The sequence below is a fragment of the Cygnus olor genome, chromosome 2 (assembly GCF_009769625.2).
Source record: "Cygnus olor isolate bCygOlo1 chromosome 2, bCygOlo1.pri.v2, whole genome shotgun sequence".
Taxonomy (NCBI): domain Eukaryota; kingdom Metazoa; phylum Chordata; class Aves; order Anseriformes; family Anatidae; genus Cygnus; species Cygnus olor.
The window spans coordinates 61,228,786-61,248,722 of NC_049170.1; the positions used below are offsets into that span (position 1 = coordinate 61,228,786).

Here is a 19,937-nt window from a genome sequence, read left to right on the forward strand (position 1 = left end):
GTCCTCCAGGGCCTAAGCCCAGCTGACAATGTCTCTGAAATTGTTCTGTTGCTTGTTGAATGCAGTGGTTGATGATCGTCTGTCATAGCTCTGGAAACTTCTGTCACCAAGAGTAGAAAAATAATGGTCAGACTCAGGGTAGAATTTAGACCTGTGTCTTGTCTGAATCTCCTTCTCTATGCTGACCTGTTCAAGAGAAGCAAGTCAAAAGTTGGAATAACTTTCCTTTGTGTTCCAGATGTAATTACAGCTCCTCAGTGGATCATGGTTTTACAATTCAAATGGTTCACAACTGAGTACCCAGTGCCAAGTGAATACTGATACAGCATCTTTGGGAATGGCTGCAGTTGTTGAATTTCAACCTTATTCATAGGTGACCATCAGCTGGTATTGCTAAGTAAATTGTGTAGGATGCAGCTAAGACATTTGTGTTTTTCTAGGAGGTGGAGTGTTGTGCACGGCCCAGACTGGACATCGTACAGCCCCTGCCTGAGTCTTGTGAGGAGATTTCTTCTGATGCGCTAACCGTACGAGGATTTCAGGAAAATGAATGTAGAGATTATCATTTAGGTAGGTGTCCTTAATATTGTTTTGTTTTGGTTTTGGACATGAATTAAAATGACCTGATTTGGAAATACTTTGAGCCTACTTTTTCATTTTTGTCATCTCCTTGAATAACTGCTTATGACACTGAAGTGTACACTGAAGTCCACAAGAACAAGTCAGATGAAAAACACAAACGTGCTTTATTTACAAAGGGTGTATTTACACATAATTTCCAATGCCATTTATTAAGCCAGACATAGTGGGGAAGGGAGAAATCTAGATCTTGTGTAATGCTCAGTGTCATGGAAAGAATTATCTTTGATAGAGACCTACTTAACATGATCTTTAGGAGCTCTTGCATATCATTGGACAAACCTAGAAGGGCTTCAGGAATACTGAAATGAATGAAACAGTGTCTGGAAAAGCTATGTTAGCCAAAGATGGAATAAACATAATTTCAGTGGTAAGATCAGCTTAAAAGGTTCACGTTAGTATTTATTTAGCTTCTCTGTACTGACAAAGCTTCCAGCATATGACAGACCTTAAAGTGGTAAAATGAGTAGAAACTGGAGTTTGGCAAGTTCAGCCTTGAAGATGGGTTTAATTATGTAACAGGCAGGGAGAATAAACTCTGGCACAGCATATACCAGTCTTTTAAATAAGCCGGTGTGATTTTCTGATGTATGTATTGTAGTTCAGGAAGATGCATGGCACAGCTGATGCAGAAATCCTTGGCGAATATGATATAGCCAGTGTTAAACAGAAACATACCTTCTGGCTTTTAAAATCCATGAATCTGATTATTAAACAACTTCTCTGGCAGCACACTTCAAATCATAGGCTTGGCAGGCCTCTGTGTTCATCAGTGCCCTTAAGCCACTAGAAATAAACTATATCTCCTCCTGATCTCCAAAACATCTCTGCTGCTATCAGTGGAATTTAGATTGCTTTATACCTGTCCAAAAGCAGAACACTGATGCCCACAGTTCTACTTTTATGCTTAATGAATATTCTAGTTAACCTGACAAGTCTAGATTTTTTTCGATGGCTTTAAAGCAAGCAGTATTTTGTGGATTGCTTATAGGTTCAGGACTGTGTTTGTATGCATGCATAGATACAGCTACAGGCTGGGGGATGGGTTTCTTTCCCATACCCACAAAATATTGATAGTGATTCTTCATGGGTTCTCTGCAAGTAATAATTATTCTGAACAGCCATCTTCTGTGCTTGGTTTTACCTTTAAGTACATTTTTACTTTGAGCTTACTCAAAAATAAAGGCTTATGGTATAAGCAAATGCATTATACATACAACCTTAACTTACAGCATTGCAAATGCATTGCTGTAATGATGTGCTATGTCCCCAGGGGTTATGGCATCTATCATTTATGCTTTTGATGGCCTTGACCTTGATGGGGAGGATAAGTTTATTGCAGGCTATGTGGTGTAATAGTCCTCTAAATATAATAATGTGTTCTAAACCATCATAAAGTTTACACGTAGTGGATGAATCAGAATTTGCAATAAGCTGTAGTGATTTTTTTTTGAAAGCTATTTTGCCATTTAAACCAGTTCTAATTTATTGGAGAATCCAGCTTCCTAAAGAAGCATGTTCTGCTGGAGTAGCTTTGCTGGCTTCCTCTTCTTAAATTCCCCTCTAGGGTGTAGTAAAAAGCAGAGTTTTACTTAAGGAAAAAATAATAATAATAAAATTGTGTATGTATTTGCAGAGTATTCGGAAGGTGAATCACTTTTTTATATCAGCAGCCAAGAGACGTGGTTGTGGCTAAAGAGCGGGACCAAGATGACCACATTGACTGGCTTCTGGAAAAGAAGAAATATGAAGTAATTTTTACAACAGTCTTTGCTTCAGACTTACCTGTTTTTGAAGTTGTGGTGGGGTGATGAACTTAGCTAGATCATTTAGATTAAATATTTTCTGTTCATTCAGTCATTGTCTAAATGATTGTGAGGGCAGGTATTGACCATACATCTCTGTATCACATCTGTGGAGAGTTAGATTTCTTACTGGAACAACAACTCGTCAGAATTGCACCCAAATGATGTAGATGAATTAAATGCTGTGAATGCTGCCCTCAGCATCAGATATGAAATGCATTAGCTGTTACTAAAAATTACTAAAGCTGGTTTTTGGCTTTAAAGCAGCAGAACAGTTGACTACTGAGCTGTGTGGGTGTTTTTAGATCTCTCCTGACTAAAGAGGGAAGGAAAATGGACTTAGTGAGGGATATTAGATTTTCCCATTCTATATTGCTTTCACTATAGAACAAAAATGGTGTTAGGGCATTGTGTGTTGTTCCATGTTACTTACCTTCAACATTGAAGTTTTTAAAAGTAAAATAATATGGGCTCCAAGTGTAGGTGTTGGTGCTGAAAGCAGTATTGCTCACAAAAAAAAAAAGAGCTAATACTGAAAAACAAGGATATACAGCTCCCTTTGAAAAAGCAGCTCAGTAGTTAGTTTTCTAAAAATTAATGTTTTTAAGCATGTGTATCTTAACACCTAAAACAATAGTAAATTCTTACAGACTATCTCAACATGCACCCAGTGTTTCTGGATTCTGCTGTCCTGCAGTCAGTGATTTAGAACACTTGTTACTGCACATGAAGTAACTTTCAGATGGTTATTTACGTGTTACTTGTTGGATGCCCCTTATAAGAAAAAACTGCTGTTCAGCACTTACTTCTTTCGTTAATGCAGTCATATTCCTCATGCAGATTTGTTTAAATCCTTGTGGATACTTTTGCATCTGAATAGCAAACTCACATGATGAACACAGTTATGCTGTTTATGTAAATCACAGCATTTGGTCCCTGAAGACTCCAGTAATTTGCAAGTGACAGCTGTGTGCGTGCCTTTGTGAAAGCTATTCAAGGTAGCAGATAGCTTGTGTGTTAAGATGTATGTTAAAGGTTTCGTTTGTTTGTAAAAGTGCAGCTTTGTTTCTGTGCACTTGAAGGAGGGAGAGGAACTGCAAATGACACTTAAATATAAATCATACTGATTGGAGAAGGCTTTTGGGGTATAAAGAGAAAAGTATACCCTTCCCCCAATGCCATCCTGATGATTTTTTTCACAGGTTTTGGTAGTGAATGGTTCTCATTTGAAAATGATCCAATGGGATTGCATTGTCTGTTTCGTTGTAATCTGGAGATTTGATCCTAATATTAGTAATGTGGAGTGAACCCAAGATGGAAACAAAGTAGTTTTCTCTTTGGTTGACTGCTTTTGTTTGAGTATGAATTCAAAGCTGTTCATTCAACCATGGCATTAAAAATTCTACTACTGCTTCAAACACCCCTGCTCTGAAAAAAAATAGTTGATTTATGCAGTTCTAGAGCTTTCTGTATTGAAAGTTTGTGTATTTGGCTAGTATTCTGTTTTCTACTTTTTGAATATAGGAAGCTTTGATGGCAGCTGAGATCAGTCAGAAAACCATAAAAAAGCACAGATTTTGGTAAGTCTCAAAACTTCTATTCAAAACAAAATATCTGATTTCTTTAGAGCACTGTGAGATGCTACAAATACATTCCCTGTTCGTGTCACACCAGACAATAGCCTGTCAGGCATACTCTGACTAGCATTCGATTTCCTGGTTTCAGCTGCAGAACAGGAATGTTAGTGTGTGAAACACAAAAGGATGTGGATTTTATGAAGGTGCTATTGACATTAAAGAGAAAGAATTGCACTTCTCTGATTGCTCATGGGGTTTTGTTTGCTTTTACTTTTGTTTTAAATTTTCTGTTGTTTCAAGTAACACGGGTAATTACAATACTAGAGATTGGGTTGGGGGGTGACACATTTCTCTAACTTTTACCTTGTATGTTTGACAGGGTTTTGGCAGGAGTTTCAAAGGTGCTGTCGGAAGACCTTTAAATGCTATTGAAATTCAGTTGCGGTTTCACATCTAGCTCTCTCATGTTGCTTGCAATTCTCATTATTTTACATAGTTAAGCTTCTTTTTCCCCTGTATAGTTATTTCCCATGTTTATAGTTCCTTCAGAGCACAAAAAAGGGTATTGTTGTTACAGACAAAGAGTGAGGGAGATAATGTAACAGCCACAAAAGCATCACTAAATTTTCACTTATTTTATTTTTAAATTGACCTCAGTATGAACACATTGGTATTTTGTTAATACTGGTTTTTCTTAATGGAAGTGTTCTTTTTAGGTACAAAGTGTTTGAAGAGGTGTTTAATTTTTAGCCAGATTATTTCTGCAATATGCACACTGCATATAAATACATCTTAAAAATTCTTTTCTTCTGATGCTGTACAAAAGTTGAATGAAGTCCTAATGGCATGCCATCACGTATCACAGCTTGCATGATTTAGCTGCTTCATGACCCTTGCAAAAGATGTAGAAAATTCTTAGAGGACATCCTGACATACATTAGAATATATATATATTTATGCTTTTCTCTTGGTTTGCAAAAATTTATTCCACTAGGTTTCAATTCATTGTGGGTATACACAAGCACAGTCAGTGAGCGTTTGGCCCCTAATGCAAAACCTACAGAAGGTGTTAAGGGAAAAATTGTTGATATCAAGCCCTAAGTGAAGTCTTAGTGGTACAGGGATTTAAACAAATCATGTTTCAGTGCCTATCAGCGATCAGACCAATGACACCACAGTTGCACCACCTGACAAGTCAGGTGGTGTCTTGGGCATTTTTTAGTTTGCAGTAATGAGCATGCCCCTCTGTACCTCCTCAGCAGAGTGCAAGTATCTTATACAACTGCAGCCCTTTCATTACACTGTCTTCTCTGCTTGCTGGGAGACTGGCCCTCAGGAGAGAGAGACTGCCAGCAATCTTCATTCTCAGGAATGGTGAAGTTGAGAATATAGAGATGGTTCATATAGTGGCATGAAATCCTAAAGTCTGGAATATATTTATGTTTTTTCTTTTTTCCAGCTTTGTAATAGATTGACTGATTGAAGCTATTGGATATCTCCATTCATATTCTGCTGTTCTCAGTACTGTCTTTGATTTTGATCAGAAAAAAATGTGTTCTGTCTGAGAAGACCTTCCCAAATGTCTGTCTTTTCAGGAAACAAGGACTTCTTCTTTCATTTTACAGCCCTCTTTGTGGCTGGAAAAAATGCATTTTTAGCAATATGACTCTTCCATTATGCAATGAATACACTGGTCTATGTTGACCTTGACACCACCACTGGGATTACAATATAAGGCATGGTTGTTGACCTTAATGTATTAAATTGCCTACCAAATTACTTTACAGTTGACCTATGTGATATCTCTTGAGAAGATGAATTTAGTATGTTATTACTGAGAACTTTGTGAGATTATTATATATCATTTCTTTACTTTATGAAGCAGTAGGAAGACTTCATTAGGATTGGAGAGCTGGAGTACCTCTCCTGTGAAGACAGAGTTGGGGTTGTTCAGCCTGGGAAGAGAAGACTCCAGGGAGAACTTTATAGTGGCCTTTCAGTAGCTAAAGGGGGCCTTACAGGAAGATGGGGAGGGACTCTTTGTCAGGGAGTTCAGTGACAGGACAAGAAGTAATGGCTTAAAACTAAAAGAGGCTACATTTAGATCAGATATTAAGAAGAAATTATTTACGATGAGGATGGTGAGACACTGGAACAGGTTGCCCAGAGAAGCTGTAGATGTTCTATCCCTGGAAGTGTTCAAGGCCAGGCTGGATGGGCTTTTGGCAACCTGGTCTAGGAGGTGTCCCTTCCCGTGGCAGGGGGTTGGAACTCGATGACCTTTAAGGTCCCTTCCAACCCAACCCATTCTGTAATTTACATTCTCAACCAACATTTTCTCGGATGCAAACTTTGTGTTCACAGAGGAGGTGTCTCAGACAGTGGTTGATGTTCTTATTTTTGAGATAAATAATGCAAGTACTGAATGATCAGCTATGTTTTTTGACCAGTCCTTAACATACAGAAGTGGTACAGTCTTCCCATGTCAATGAGATTATGAAAATTATTTAAAAGAACATCTTAATTTGAGTCCTTGAGTGGTTTAGGCAAACATTTTTGTGTTGACTGTTCTGTGGGCCCTACATCTAAAGAACTGGGGGTATTCATTTAGGGCCTGGTGCTGACCTAACAACAAGGCCTACAGCTGAAATGGTAGTTATTGTAGCAGTAAAGTACTTGATTTCCAAACTTTTATAACTAACTCCTTATTTTGTTCCCTTTAGGACATTGGCTTAGCCTATATAAATCACCTAGTAGAGAAAGGAGAGTATGATCTGGCTGCTCGGTAAGATATTATGAGATCATCTTTGCTGGCTAAAGTGTGTATGTGAGAAAAAGTGGAAGCAATTACTGATTCTGAAGTATTTTGAAATGTTGATTTTCTTCGTGTTGTGGAGTCCTCTAAGGTATCAAACATATAGATGTGTTACTGTGTTCTATATTTTGTTGCCTGTAGTGACCCAAAAGTTACTGGAATCTTTCTTAAGTTTAATTGTAATTAGGACATACATATTTTGAAAATAAGCCATGATTTTTTCAAACCACACTAGATTTTCAACACTGAGGTTTTCTTTGGATGTGATCTTATTAGTGTGTCAATGCATGTAAGATCTTCAGAAGATATTTGTGTTTCCATGCACGTAACCAAATGTCAAATTTGGTTATCTGAAGTATAAGAAATCACCTGAGATTTGTGTTTTCATATGTATGTGTATGTATATCTTTAAGGCACTTTATTTTATTTAGCTGAAACTTAAATTTTTCACTCATTAAGCTAATGCGGTCCTAATCAGTAAGACTGAATGCATTAATGTATTGCATTGCAAATGCAAATTTGCAATTTGCAAATTGCATTTGCAGATGCATGCAAAATAATGCATTAATGTAAGCAGTCAGGTTCTCCTGAATGTAGTGAAATTGTAAGCCCTGACAGGAGGAGTTATCTGGCATACTCTGCTTGAAGCAACGCTTGCCAAAATTAGTGACCTTTGAAAGAGCCCTGATAAGGGAGAAGAGAGGAGGAAGAATCATGCGTAATGCTGTCATATTGTATTATTCTGTGTATTACGTTTATTCTCTCCCCTTTAATCTTCCTTCCAGAAAGTGCCAGAAAATTCTTGGCAAAAACACAGAACTCTGGGAATTTGAAGTTTACAAGTTTAAAGAAATAGGTCAGCTTAAGGTAAGTTAATTTTTATCTCTGAAACGGAAGTAATTGGCATGCTCTGTTTCCTCTGTTTTGACCAAGTATCTAAAGGTTTGACATGTAATGGCTCTAATGTGGCAGCACAAGACAGCACTGCCCTTGAAATTCCTGGGCAAGACCTCTTGTCATACAGTTGTCATTCAGGTTGATATGTATATGTTAAAAGCCTCCAAACAGGGTTGGAGGCAGACCACATCCAGGTACCAGCTACCTATTTTAGCTGTTGACAGCCACAAGTAAAAGACCCTTACTTTCACAGATGCTTACAGTTAAATACATCATTCATTTACTTTTCACTTCCTTCTAATATCTCCTGAAAAATCCTGCCCCAGCTCTTAAGGGAAAGAGCCTCTGTGGATGCCAACCTTTCCTGAAAATCCAAATCCCTTGCAACAGAGACACAGCATTAATTGCAAAATTGGCAAAGTAATTTAGGGAAATATATGGTCTGTGCTAGAAATGGTGGCAAAAGAGGAGCAGCCTGCTCTGTTTGTTTTTCCCTCCTAGGAAACCAACTACCGTAATGGTACATGCTTAGTGTGAGATTCTCAGTTAATAAATTGCCCAGGACATAAGGCTATATAGTGCTGTCACTGCCAACCAGTAGAAAACATTATGCACACTCCCTTCAGTAACGCATGTACGTTTATTTCTGAATTTTATGTCTTCCTATTCAAAGTCAATGAGCCCAAAAAGGACATATTATAAATCTCACAGCATGCAGTCCATAGCTGTTGTTGAGCTGTTTAATTCTGTTCAAAGAGTGAAAGTGTTTCAGCATTACTGTTTTTAGAAATGCCTGGCTTTTGTTTTAGAGTCACACCAGTGTGAGAACAGCCTTGCCTTTTATATGAGTTCTTAGTGGTCCGGTGCACTCTTTGCCACACTGGAAGATGAAATCTCATGTTTGTCTCTTTATTTCAATCCAAAAAGGGCCTGAGTGCAGGCGCAGGTGAAATTTGATACACTGCTTCTTCGTCCTTTTGGTTTTATTTTGTTTTTAGATGCAAGCGTCTGGAATGGATGTTTTTCTTGACTCCCTTAAGTCATCCAGCAACTGTAAAATATAAAAATATTTGCAGGTTTGCTGCAAAAAATCTCTGCTAAATTACTCGCCTTTCTAAACAGTTTGGTTTTTTCAGCCCATTGAAAGTGGAACTTAGAAAAACATAAGATGCAGTACATTACATTATTCAGTTTCAACAAGCTGCAGTTCTAGAAGATGCCTTGTTTATTTTACTATTGCAATGACAAGTAAGTTTTCCCAAGTTACTAAAGATACCAGACTATTAGATCAGACTTAGCTTATCCTTTGTAAGTTCTTGAAATGCTGTGAGTTTCTTTATGTTATTCGGAATTTTTACCTATTTACCCAACCAGCAGCTATTACACAAAAGTATAACTGTGCTATAAGTCTTTTAGCCCTGATGAGGGGACTGTATTTGAGATTTGGAGGCAAAGTGTTTTCTAGCATCAAGAAATGAAATTACATGAACTTTGGATGCTGGGTACTTAGCTTTGGAATATCTGTGCTACACTGTCACTCTTCAGAATTACTTGTGCCTTTAAAAAGGGAATTTTCTCTAAGAATTTTTGCTGCATCTATTAGCTGTTGCCTGAAATCTGATATTTCCAGTATAATGTGATTTGCCAATAACTAACTTGTGGGTTTAGGTTTTTTTGTGTGTGTGTGTTCTATACTAAAATGTCCTATTTGGCTACCAAAGGCTGCATTTTGGTATCTTGGTGTCTGTTGCGGCTTGAGTTGAACGTCCTCTAGCAAACTTTGTTACAGCAGTTTCAAGATTTTAGAGCCTTGAGTCGATCTGCCCCACTCCTCCTCCAGCAGCTGTGGTTTGGTGGAGTTAACGTGCCTGTGCATGAGGCACTTCAGTGTAAAATCCAGGGACTTGGCTCCAACAACTGAGGAAGGTGGATTTGAAGGAAGAGGCCAAACTCTGTGAGTGCTGTTGGTTGTGGCACGAGGCATATGCTCCGTTATTTTGACTCTGCTTTGGCAGCACTGACTTTCAGCAGGGATGCAGGATGATCAGCTAGCAGCAGGAATGTTTTAATGACCAAAATGTTGGCTAGAGGACACATCAAAAACTTCACCTGACTATGGTGGGCTTAGCATTGAGCGGCATTATTCAAACAGCCCGTTTCAGCTCACAGGTATCCTCTGAGGAATATGTATTTGTGTTTGGGCTTATTGGTGAGATGTTTTAGGCTATCTCATGTCACCTTCTGTATGGGGTTTCTTATGTATACCCTGCTTTTATTGATCAGAAGTCTGACAGCATGTCTGAAGAAGAAAGAAGGAAAGAAAATGTTTCTGTGTATAGTATCTTCTTTTCATTTAAAGTCACTTTGCCAACATGGCTCAGGAATTGATACAAAGGCATCCCAATTCTGGAGCTTTTTGTCTGTCTGACCTCACTCTTTACCTACTGTGTAAAAATAAAATAGGAAGAGTTTGTAACCTCCCATGTCTTGGTTCAGCTTTATGCCTAGGCTCAAAAATAGCTTGGATGCTTTTGTGTCTTTGCTGGGCAGTTTGGCAACTGCAGAAGGTGGCTGTGATTTTCCTTTGTAGCAGTGGGACTTTGGGCAGGAGTGATTTCCTTCCCACATTATCCTGGCCCCCTGTAATGAGGCAGCTACCCTGCTCTGCAGAGAGCTGTGCTGGCAAACTGGAGCCGAGAATTGCAGCAAAGCCTGTTGGACAGCAAAAGCTGTTTGCCTAGGAGGTGGCAGGAAGACAAAAGTGATATGAAAGCAGTAGTTCAGGAGTGTCCTCTTCTTCAAGTCTCCAGATGATATTCCAGCTTTCTTACCGTGTGGTTGTTGAAAGAAGGCTTCTTATTTGGGTTTAGGCATTTGGTTCCCTGGGGCAGCTGGCAAGAGCGTGCCCCAAGTTAGCTGTTAAATTCTGTGACAGATGGTGAGAGCTGATGTTGGCAGCATGCTAAGCTTTGAAGGCTGGCCGAGCTCAAACTGGGGAGAGATGTCCTGTGAGCAATGAACTTCTAATTTTTGCAAAGTCATTAACAGTGTTTTTTTTTGTCAATGTTTTATTTTAACCTCCTTTTTTCCTGCAGATGGAAGACTATCATGAAATGTATAACTTCAGCAATTGTTTTGAGTTAAATACCGGGAGAATTTATTGTGAATAGTCATTGCTGTTTGTAAAACTGGAAGGAAAAAAACAACAACCTGTGTTGCGTAGTGAGCTGTTATTTTTCCAGCTTTGTTCAAGCAACCTCAATAACAAATGCTACTGTAACATGTACTGTTAGTGGGCAACAGGCAACATCACTGAGTGTTTGGAGGAATTTCATCAGGGCTGGGCCTTCAGCTACAAACCCAGGAGTACCAGCATGGCTGGTAGTGGTAGGGATTATTTTGGCAAGCTGTAATAGCCTTGGCCTCTTCGTGCATGGAATATAGTGCTAATAAGATGCTGTGCTGAAATTCAATGGCATGAGCTGAATAATTATAGCAGGTTCTTGTTTCCTGACTGCCAGCATGCAGTTTCTTAACACCTCCTATAGAGCAACAGATCACATGCGTTCAACGTTTCCTTGGAGAGGTATATTCTCAAATTAATTTTTATTTGGGTCTGTAAAAATACCTGGTGAAACAGAACTCTTCAAAAATGTAGTGGCCTCACAGTAAGTCACAAATTAGAGTACAATACATATCCTGAGTTGGAAGGGACCCACAAGGGTCTTTGAGTCCAACTCCTGGCACCACACAGGTCTACCCAAAAACTGAGACCATGTGACTGAGAGCATAGTCCAAATGCTGCTTAAACTCTGACAGGCTTGGTGCCATGACTACGTCCTGTTCTAGTGCGAGACCACCCTCTCGGTGAAGAACCTCTTCTGATATCCAGCCTGAACCTCCCCTGTCGCAGCTTGACACCATTCCCGCGGGTCCTATCACTGGTGATTACGGAGAATAGGTCACCTGCCCCTCCACTCCCCACCACGAGAAAGCTGTAGACCACGATGAGGTCTCCCCTCAGCCTCCTCTTTTCCAGGCTGAACAGGCCAAGTGACCTCAGCCGCTCCTCATACATCTTCCCCCTAGGTGGTTCACCATCTTCATAGCCCTCCTCTGGACGCTCTCCAATAGTTCCACATCCTTTTGTACTGTGGTGCCCAGAACTGCACACAGTACTCGAGGTGAGGCCGCACCACCGCAGAGCAGAGTGGGACAGTCCCTTCCCTCAACTGACTAGCAGTGCCGTGCTCGATGCACCCCAGGATACGGTTGGCTCTCTTGGATGCCAGGGCACACTGCTGGCTCATATTTAGCTTGCTATCAACAAAAAACCCCAGATCCCTCTCTGCAAAAAAAAAAAAAAAAAATCTCCTGAACCTGGGGCAGAAGAAAATGCCTGCTGGCCTGAGAACTGCCAGCCCAGGAGCCGTACCAGTATCTGTGCGGGCAGCTGGGCCTTGCCTGGGGCTGGGAAGGTGGCAGCAGCCACAATTCCAACCAGAATAAATTCCATTTTTATATTTCATTTCCATTTCACAAAGCCTCTGTCTGCAGTCACAAATTGGTTTGGGGATGTCGGCTGCAGCTTGGAGGGGACAGATTGGGGAATGGCTACGGGTGGTGTGCACCTGTGGGAGATTTGGGGGTGGGAAGTCATCAGGGGAATGGGAAAGTGTGAGTGGTCAGAGGAGCCATAAAGGTGACCATGCCCTAACGGAAAAAAGGCTGACAGAAAGTCTCCTGAACATGGGGCAGAAGAAAATGCCTGCTGGCCTGAGAACTGCCAGCTCGGGAGCCGTACCACAAGGTGCAGTCCTTCAGGAGCAGACTGCTCAAGCATGGGCTCCTCTCCATGGAGCAGCACAGGAAGCTTCTCAGATGAAAGGAGCTCTGTTTTGGGTAAAAATCAGACCTGTTTTATACCATTTATAACTGTTACACCTAAGAAAGCATAGGACACCACCACGTCAGGTAACCAAGAGGTGCTGTTCATTTCTACCATCCTCCTGGGACAGCAAATAGCTGACCATGTTCCTCGTACTTTTTAAACAACTCTTGATTTCTCATGCACGTTGCCACTTTCTTGGGCCAATTTCCTTATGCCCAGGCTCTTTTTCACCTTCCCAGGTGAAAAGTTGTTCCCCAGATTCTTGTTGTTTCCTTATTGATGGTCTCTTCAGGATGTCTCTGGTGCTCAGGTGTCCAGCTGCACATCAAGGACATCCCTGGCTCCCAGGCCGATGCCGAGCTCCCGCCCTGCATCCCAGCCTGGCAGACGTTGCTCCTGTCATTGTGTAGCAGCCATTTCCGTAAAAGTTTTTCAGCTAACGACTGCTCGTACCTTTTTACCATATATAATAGCAAGGCTAGACGAAATGGATTTTGATAACTTTCATCTTCTGAGGGGTCTTGTGTGTTTTATTTTCTAATGACTGTCAGTAAATGTTCACACCTCGGTAAGTCCAGTGGCTGATTAGCCAATTCCACCAACTAGTATCTTACTGCTGCCTTTCTAATGAAAATTCCTTCAGGGAAGTAATAAGATTCTGGTGTGCCATCTTGAAGCAAGTAATATTACGATGCTGCTTACAAATATGATTATACAATGCTTCCAATGTTTATCAAGAGACATGTTTTGTGCATGGTTTTGTTGTTTTTTCACAATAATTCTTTTTCATATAATTGAAGTACTGGGACGTTACTTATCATGTCCCTTCTTATTTTGTTCTCTTTGTTCTCTTTGTTCCTATAGGCAGTTAGTCGTTACTTGCCCAGACGGGATCCAGTTTTGAAACCTCTTATCTATGAGATGGTCCTGCATGAGTTTTTGGAAAGTGACTACGAGGTACTGCAGCCTGATGTCCACATGTAGTAGCTATTGCCAGCCAAATACCCTCAACAACATAGAATTCCGATTACAAATTCTCCATTGTGTTCAAACAGGTTGCCAGTGGACAACTTCATGATAGTGAAAAAATAAAAAAATAGATTTTGTTTGTTTTCAGAAGAATAAGTAGAATGTTCTTCAGAGCATACAAATTTTGTGAGATTGTTTACTTATTATGAATACTTTTATTTTTAGTTCATTTAATATAGCACAAGTGGTCCAGGTACTGCACAAAGCATACAGCACCTGAAAGAGACCCAGCTTCATGGATCTTGATAACATTGCCCTAAGAAGGAAAATCTGTGCTAAACTGTGCAGGTCTCTGGGCACGTAACAGTTGCTTAGAGGTGAAGCACAGCAGGTATCATCTCAGAGGCTTTGATGTTTTGAAATGTTCCTTAGGCAGTTCTTTCTGTTTCTGTTACAATCTCTTATACTTTTAGGGGTTTGCAACACTGATAAAAGAGTGGCCTGGAGATCTCTACAACAACACAATCATAGTTCAAGCTGTAGTAGATCACCTGAAGAAAGATCCACAGAACAGGACTTTGCTAAGAACACTTGCAGAACTGTGAGTACAATTTCAAACTCCTGTTACAAAAAGTAAGCTTAAGATAATATACTGTAGGTTATAAATAACCTAAATCTCTTAACAGAATACTTGCTTTTCTGCAGTTTTTCTGCAGAAGGCAAAGAGTTCCGTAGAAGATCAGTTTTGCTACTCCTCTTTCCAAAACAAATAGCTAGCATTCCTCATTGTGCTGTCAGAGGAAGCCTCTTTTGTGGTGTGTGTTCCAGAATTATCCACGGGAAAATAAACAGTTGTTTTTTTCCCTCTTTTTCAAAAGTAGTATATTTAAGTTTACTGCATGGCTGGAAATATGTGACTGGAAAATGTGTTAAAACTGGTCTGGTTTTAGGCTACTTCTTCCAGGGATAAGTTCTTCTTTTTCTCAGCCTGATTCTCATATTAAGTTCTTCCCATACTGCCTCTTTGAAGAAAGCAAAGCTACTGTCTGTTCCTCTGTTAAAGCCCATCCCAAAGTTTTAAGAGAATAATGTTTTCTTAGCTCTGAAGTGACTTCCAGTTAGCTTCCAAAAATAGAAAAGCTAATGTTTTGTGTAGCTTCCCCTGTGGTTTGAAAACAGAGGATAGTGAAAACTCAGAGAACCACATAACAGCTACATATTTGTGTTCTGTTCTGTAAACAGAATTGAAAATAACATTGCCCAGTGTTAGTTCCCCATCAACAAAAGTGAATCATGGCAACTATTCAAACATTCATTAAATCAAGTAGCATCCTAATAAGTTTTACATCCTAGGGTATATTTATTTTTTCCCTCAGGTAATTTTCCTACAATTAGATCAAGTAAATTATAACATTGGTTTTTTATCAGGTATACTTATGACCAGCGCTATGGCAGAAGCCCTAGAAATTTACCCTAACTCTGAGACACAAAGATGTCTTCCAGTTGATCCACAAGCACAATCTTTTCAGTTCCATCAGAGATAAAATTGTTCTGCTCATGGATTTTGATTCAGAGGTATGGTGATTTTAATGATTTTATATTCACTTTCAGCTAGAGGTATTTTAACAGAAGAAAAATAAATGAGCTAAAGATACTGCCTCAGCAGGGAGTGTGCTTGCTGTGTTTGGATACTTTCTGAGATAATATGTTTGCCTAGACTGCAAGTAATTGACCCAAGGATGAAATTTTTCTTTGTATTTCCATACAAATTATCATTCACTGTGAGAAGAGTGCTGTATCAGAGATAGTTGTTGTGATTCTCAGGTAGACTTTCATGATGATACTCCTTCTGCATTTCTAATCAAATAATATTATTAATGAGCTACAGAAAGTAAACAGTTAATTTATTGTGAGGCAGGCTTTAAATGTACTTTCCACTTTTCTTTCATTGCAATTGATTAATCTACTTCTGAAACGTTGCAAGATTGAGTTAAATCCCCTAAATCAAGAAGTATACATATGTATTGCATTCAACCTTCTTTCTTCCCAGTTGGCTAAAACCTCAGCAAATGAGCTTTAGTGTGAGCTTTGGGGAAAGAACCTATATGGTCCTTGGGAAACAATCTGCATATGATCCTTGGGAGGAAAACCCAGTAGACTGCTGTTTCTGTGCAGCTCTTGTTTCAGCACTGGGACTATAACAAAGATGATCGTCTTTGGTATGCCCCTCGTAAACTACATATGACAAATACTGTGTAGTTTCTTTTTTTAATGAATTTAAAAAAAAAAAAAAAAAAAGTTATATCACAGGCATCTGTGATTTTTTTCTTTTAATGTGAAGCAAATTTTGCTTTTAAGAAAGAGGAAGCAGAAAAGGAACCCTGGTGGCCACTCTGCTTTACGTGATCGTGTCTGTTTGTGTTCCTGTATCAATGTGCAGGTAGGCTGGAGGAATCTAGTTGTGAGGCAAGTTAGGCTGTGTGTTTCATATATGGTCATCACCTAAAATTGTCTTTTGCAATGGGATAAATAGTATTTGTACAGCATTTGCCAGTAGGCTTCTGTGACCCACGATTCAATGGGCATATTTTACCTGCAATGTAAGTGTATAGAAGTGATTGGTGATAGTGTGGAAACTTAGGAGAGGTGTTCTGGAAGAATACGTGATGTGTTTACCTGTAATGCTCTGCTGTTAGAGAATGCTGATGTTATGCAAACTACTCTCTGAATTAATGCTGTTGAAAGAGTAGGTCTGCAGTGTCCGTTGGATACCAAGCAGCGAACGAGCATAATACTGTATCAAAAGTGAGAAGTTGTGCAAACTTATTCCGTAACTGGGTTTTCTTTCTTTACTTAGAAAGCAGTAGACTGCTTTTGGACAATGAAGATAAAATTTCCGTGAGTATAACAAGTTTATGGCATGGTGATCCCAGTGCTTGCTTGCCTTTTCCGTCCTGCTTTCAGTCCGGTGAATGCCATGTTCTTCACAAGTTTGCTGATCTCTCGGTTTTCATTTGTGTTTTTTTTCAGATTGACAGAGTTGTTGAAGAGTTAGAAAACAGACCTGAACTACAGCATGTGGTACCTGAACTACAGCATTCTATATTCTGCTAGTTTCACTTTGAGCTGAATATGATCTTTGCAGGATACATCTTTTATAGATATACTGTCAATGTGCTCCTGACACTGAAATTGCATATATCATCAGAACCAAAGTGACTGCTTCCTGCTAATCCACTTTTTACCATGGCAATAGCATTTTGCCAGTAGTAAAATAATCTTAAAATGATTAATTTGTGAGAACTTGATAACATACTGCTTGCTACTTAACATCTTCTGAGGTATTCCTTATTCACATTGTAGATGCTTGTCTTCTCTGGTCAATTACTTCTTGTTTGCATCCTTCCTCTTTCCCTACACTAAAATGGGGTTGGACGGTGGTTGCAACTCTGAAGAGCATTTTGCTGTTCCAGGCAGTAAACTGCTTGTCTTTCTAGAGCAGTAGCTTCCATACACTTCAGGATTGTTCTGGTTTGTGCAGAATTACGGTATCACGGGAAGCTCCACATTGCTATTCCAAGAGCATCTCTTCAGTTGGAATGTGCTGTCAGTAGAATGCGTAACATGTAACTGCAGTCTTGAACTCTGTTAGGGAGGGAAGTTTACTTGCTGCTGTGTGCTGGTTGGGGTTCAGTGCATCGATCTGCTGGAGAGCGTGGGTTTATGTTTAGAGATCTGATTTTAGCAAACAGCTTTATGAAGTGTGCAGCCTGCAGCCCAAGTGCTTTACAAAGACTGACTGTCAGTTTATGGAGGAGGTGCATTAGTTTCAAAGTGTGAGCCTGCTTCCCTTTGGGTAAAAGGGACCCTCCAGATTATTCTTAAGACTTTTTTGTGCTCATCAAGAGAGAAGGGGCTTTGCTCACTATTTATAGTATGAGTACTTCAGTTGAAATATTTCATAATCTTTGCTTATCCATAATGGGTCAAGCATATCTATATAACCAAAATGTTTCATATGACATATTTGTCCCAAAGTTTTCCATAAAATTCAAAATCCAGTAGTTTCCTTGAAAGTTAAAGACGTTTACTCAAGTGTTGCTGAAAGCCTCTTTAACAGAGGTGGTTTACAGAGACTGCTGTGATGAGGGTACTTCAGAAAAATGTAAATTAGTCCTCTGAATCGGTATTCAGTCTCTGTGCATTTTAGTATGTACTATTATATACCTGCAGAAATTTGGAGGAGATTTTTATACAGCAGAGTCCAAATAATGTTATAAAGAGTTTTTAGTTCCAATTCTTTTTATTTCTAGTATTTGCACAAGCTTTTCAAAAGAGATCACCATAAAGGACAACGATATCATGAGAAACAGATCAGCCTTTATGCTGAATATGATCGTCCAAATTTACTACCATTTCTCAGAGACAGCACACACTGTCCACTAGAGAAGGTAAGCCCCTCAAGATGTGAAAACAAGTCTTTGATTTTTATGTCTGTCACTTGTAGTCTGGTAAATTTGTAAATGTGTATGGTACTGCCCTCTGCTGCCAAAAGGAGGAATCCCTTGAGTTTGTGATCATCACCTGCAGAAGTGATGCACCCACAACTGGCTGATAGCTGAGACCTCTCTTAGCTCAGAAGGCAGAAACTGTGGCTATTTTTAATGCAAATTCCCAGATTTGCTCTTGATGCATACCTAAAGCATATCCATGCATCAGTGCCTGACCTGATTAGACAGTGGGTTGTGGTTGCAAGAAATCAACAGTTGTTTTGAAGAACCTAAAGCTACTCAGTGTCAGATCTTAAAAAATGAATAACTGTAACTGGACTTTTTCTAATTTTGTATTCTAAGGTCCTAAATTGCTTTCCAGTAGTTTACACAATGTAACAGTCGCTAAAGGAACAGAGCCAAAAGTGTTTTGACCTTGTACTTCTGCTAGTAGACTTAGAATTTTACAAAGTATGGTGTTGCCACCTTCTTTAATCTTTTTATGTTTTCCCCTCCTTGATCTTTCTCATCAGACAAAAAATAAACAAACTGATGATGGGCATATTTTGATTTTTTTTTTTTTTTTTTTACCCTTCTTGTATTAAAGTGAGTGGAACGGAAATTTGAGTTTTCCTCTTCAGCTAGGTCATTATTTTATTATTTGTGGTTTTGCTGTTAAGCTCTGCTCTGCTCAGCCATTCTGAAATGTTACCTCTCTGTGTGCAATGTAATGATGACGCCAGTGGAATAGTTTAAATGTAGTATCAAATATTGCATTTTACATGGTTAGCACTCTAAACAGAACCAGTAGCATTCTTAGCACCTCTCTTATTTTGCTTGCTTTTTGTAAACTGTCAGTCGTCTTTTCTTCAACAGGAAGCACTGGAAAATACTGTGTTATCCTTGCAGCCTTGGTCTTCGAAAATATCCAAAAAACTAGGTTGTCTCAGTGATCTTTCTAGACAATGAGCCTGAGAGGTTTCCAGCTAGAGACTTTTGTCAGTGATGCCTGCTTTTTTAACTGTGATTCTCTCTAGCTTTTGCCTACTGTGTAATTTGCACAATCATGGTTTTATGTATCAAAACTTACCTGCACTTCTTTTTTCTTTTGATGCAAACTAATTTTAGTTATTCCAGATCCAACCACCTATATTCAGTGATGGGTGATACAGAAAAGTGTAGTGCATAAATGATGCTAGCACACTGCTGGCACTGCTTTGCTGAAATCAAGGGCTGTGAAAAAGAACACATCAGAGACCCATGAACCTTTAGAAAGTTGATGCAATAATCATAGAAGTGAAAGAAAAACAATATTAGAAAAGAGTCACTTTAACCTTATGTTAAAATATGAATATGTTTCAGTAAGAAGAAGCTAAAGAAGAGAGGAAGGATACCAACAAAGTACAAATCTTAACTGAATTTACTTTTGCTGATAATCTATAATTATACTTCTTACCTTACATGTCATATAATAATGCTTTTTGCCACATACAAATCTTTGCTCCAAGGAAATACAAGGGGAAACAATTATTTCCCAGATATCCGTATCTTCAATTCCTGTTAAGCAGATTCCAGCGCTGTTTAAAAATGACAAAGGAAAAAAAAAGAAAAAGAATAAAAAACCCACATTATAATGGACAAATTCACACTTACTGTTGTCATAAATAAATGATAAACCATGCAAGACTAAATCATTCCTGTTCTTTAACAGTAAGCCACTGTTATTCAAGTTTAGTTTAGCAACTGTTTTATAAAACAAACTGAAAGAGAAGTACGGTTGTTCCCTATTTTCCTCTAGAGGGAGCATGACAGTCAGTAAATGTGCAGCTCCTGGAAATACTGAATACCTGGTAC

At 39.2% G+C, this 19,937-nt stretch overlaps 1 protein-coding gene across 1 annotated transcript in view; it reads left to right on the forward strand.

Annotated features, from left to right (window-relative positions):
* Positions 1-19,937, forward strand: part of VPS41 (VPS41 subunit of HOPS complex) — a 105,154-nt gene that overhangs the window by 70,874 nt on the left and 14,343 nt on the right. The window contains 13 exon segments of the mRNA XM_040549571.1: positions 441-570; positions 2,276-2,305; positions 2,308-2,390; positions 3,969-4,028; positions 6,745-6,806; positions 7,622-7,703; positions 13,489-13,581; positions 14,067-14,194; positions 15,022-15,055; positions 15,058-15,173; positions 16,455-16,491; positions 16,624-16,674; positions 17,907-18,044. Coding sequence (XP_040405505.1) covers positions 441-570; positions 2,276-2,305; positions 2,308-2,390; positions 3,969-4,028; positions 6,745-6,806; positions 7,622-7,703; positions 13,489-13,581; positions 14,067-14,194; positions 15,022-15,055; positions 15,058-15,173; positions 16,455-16,491; positions 16,624-16,674; positions 17,907-18,044 — 1,044 coding nt within the window.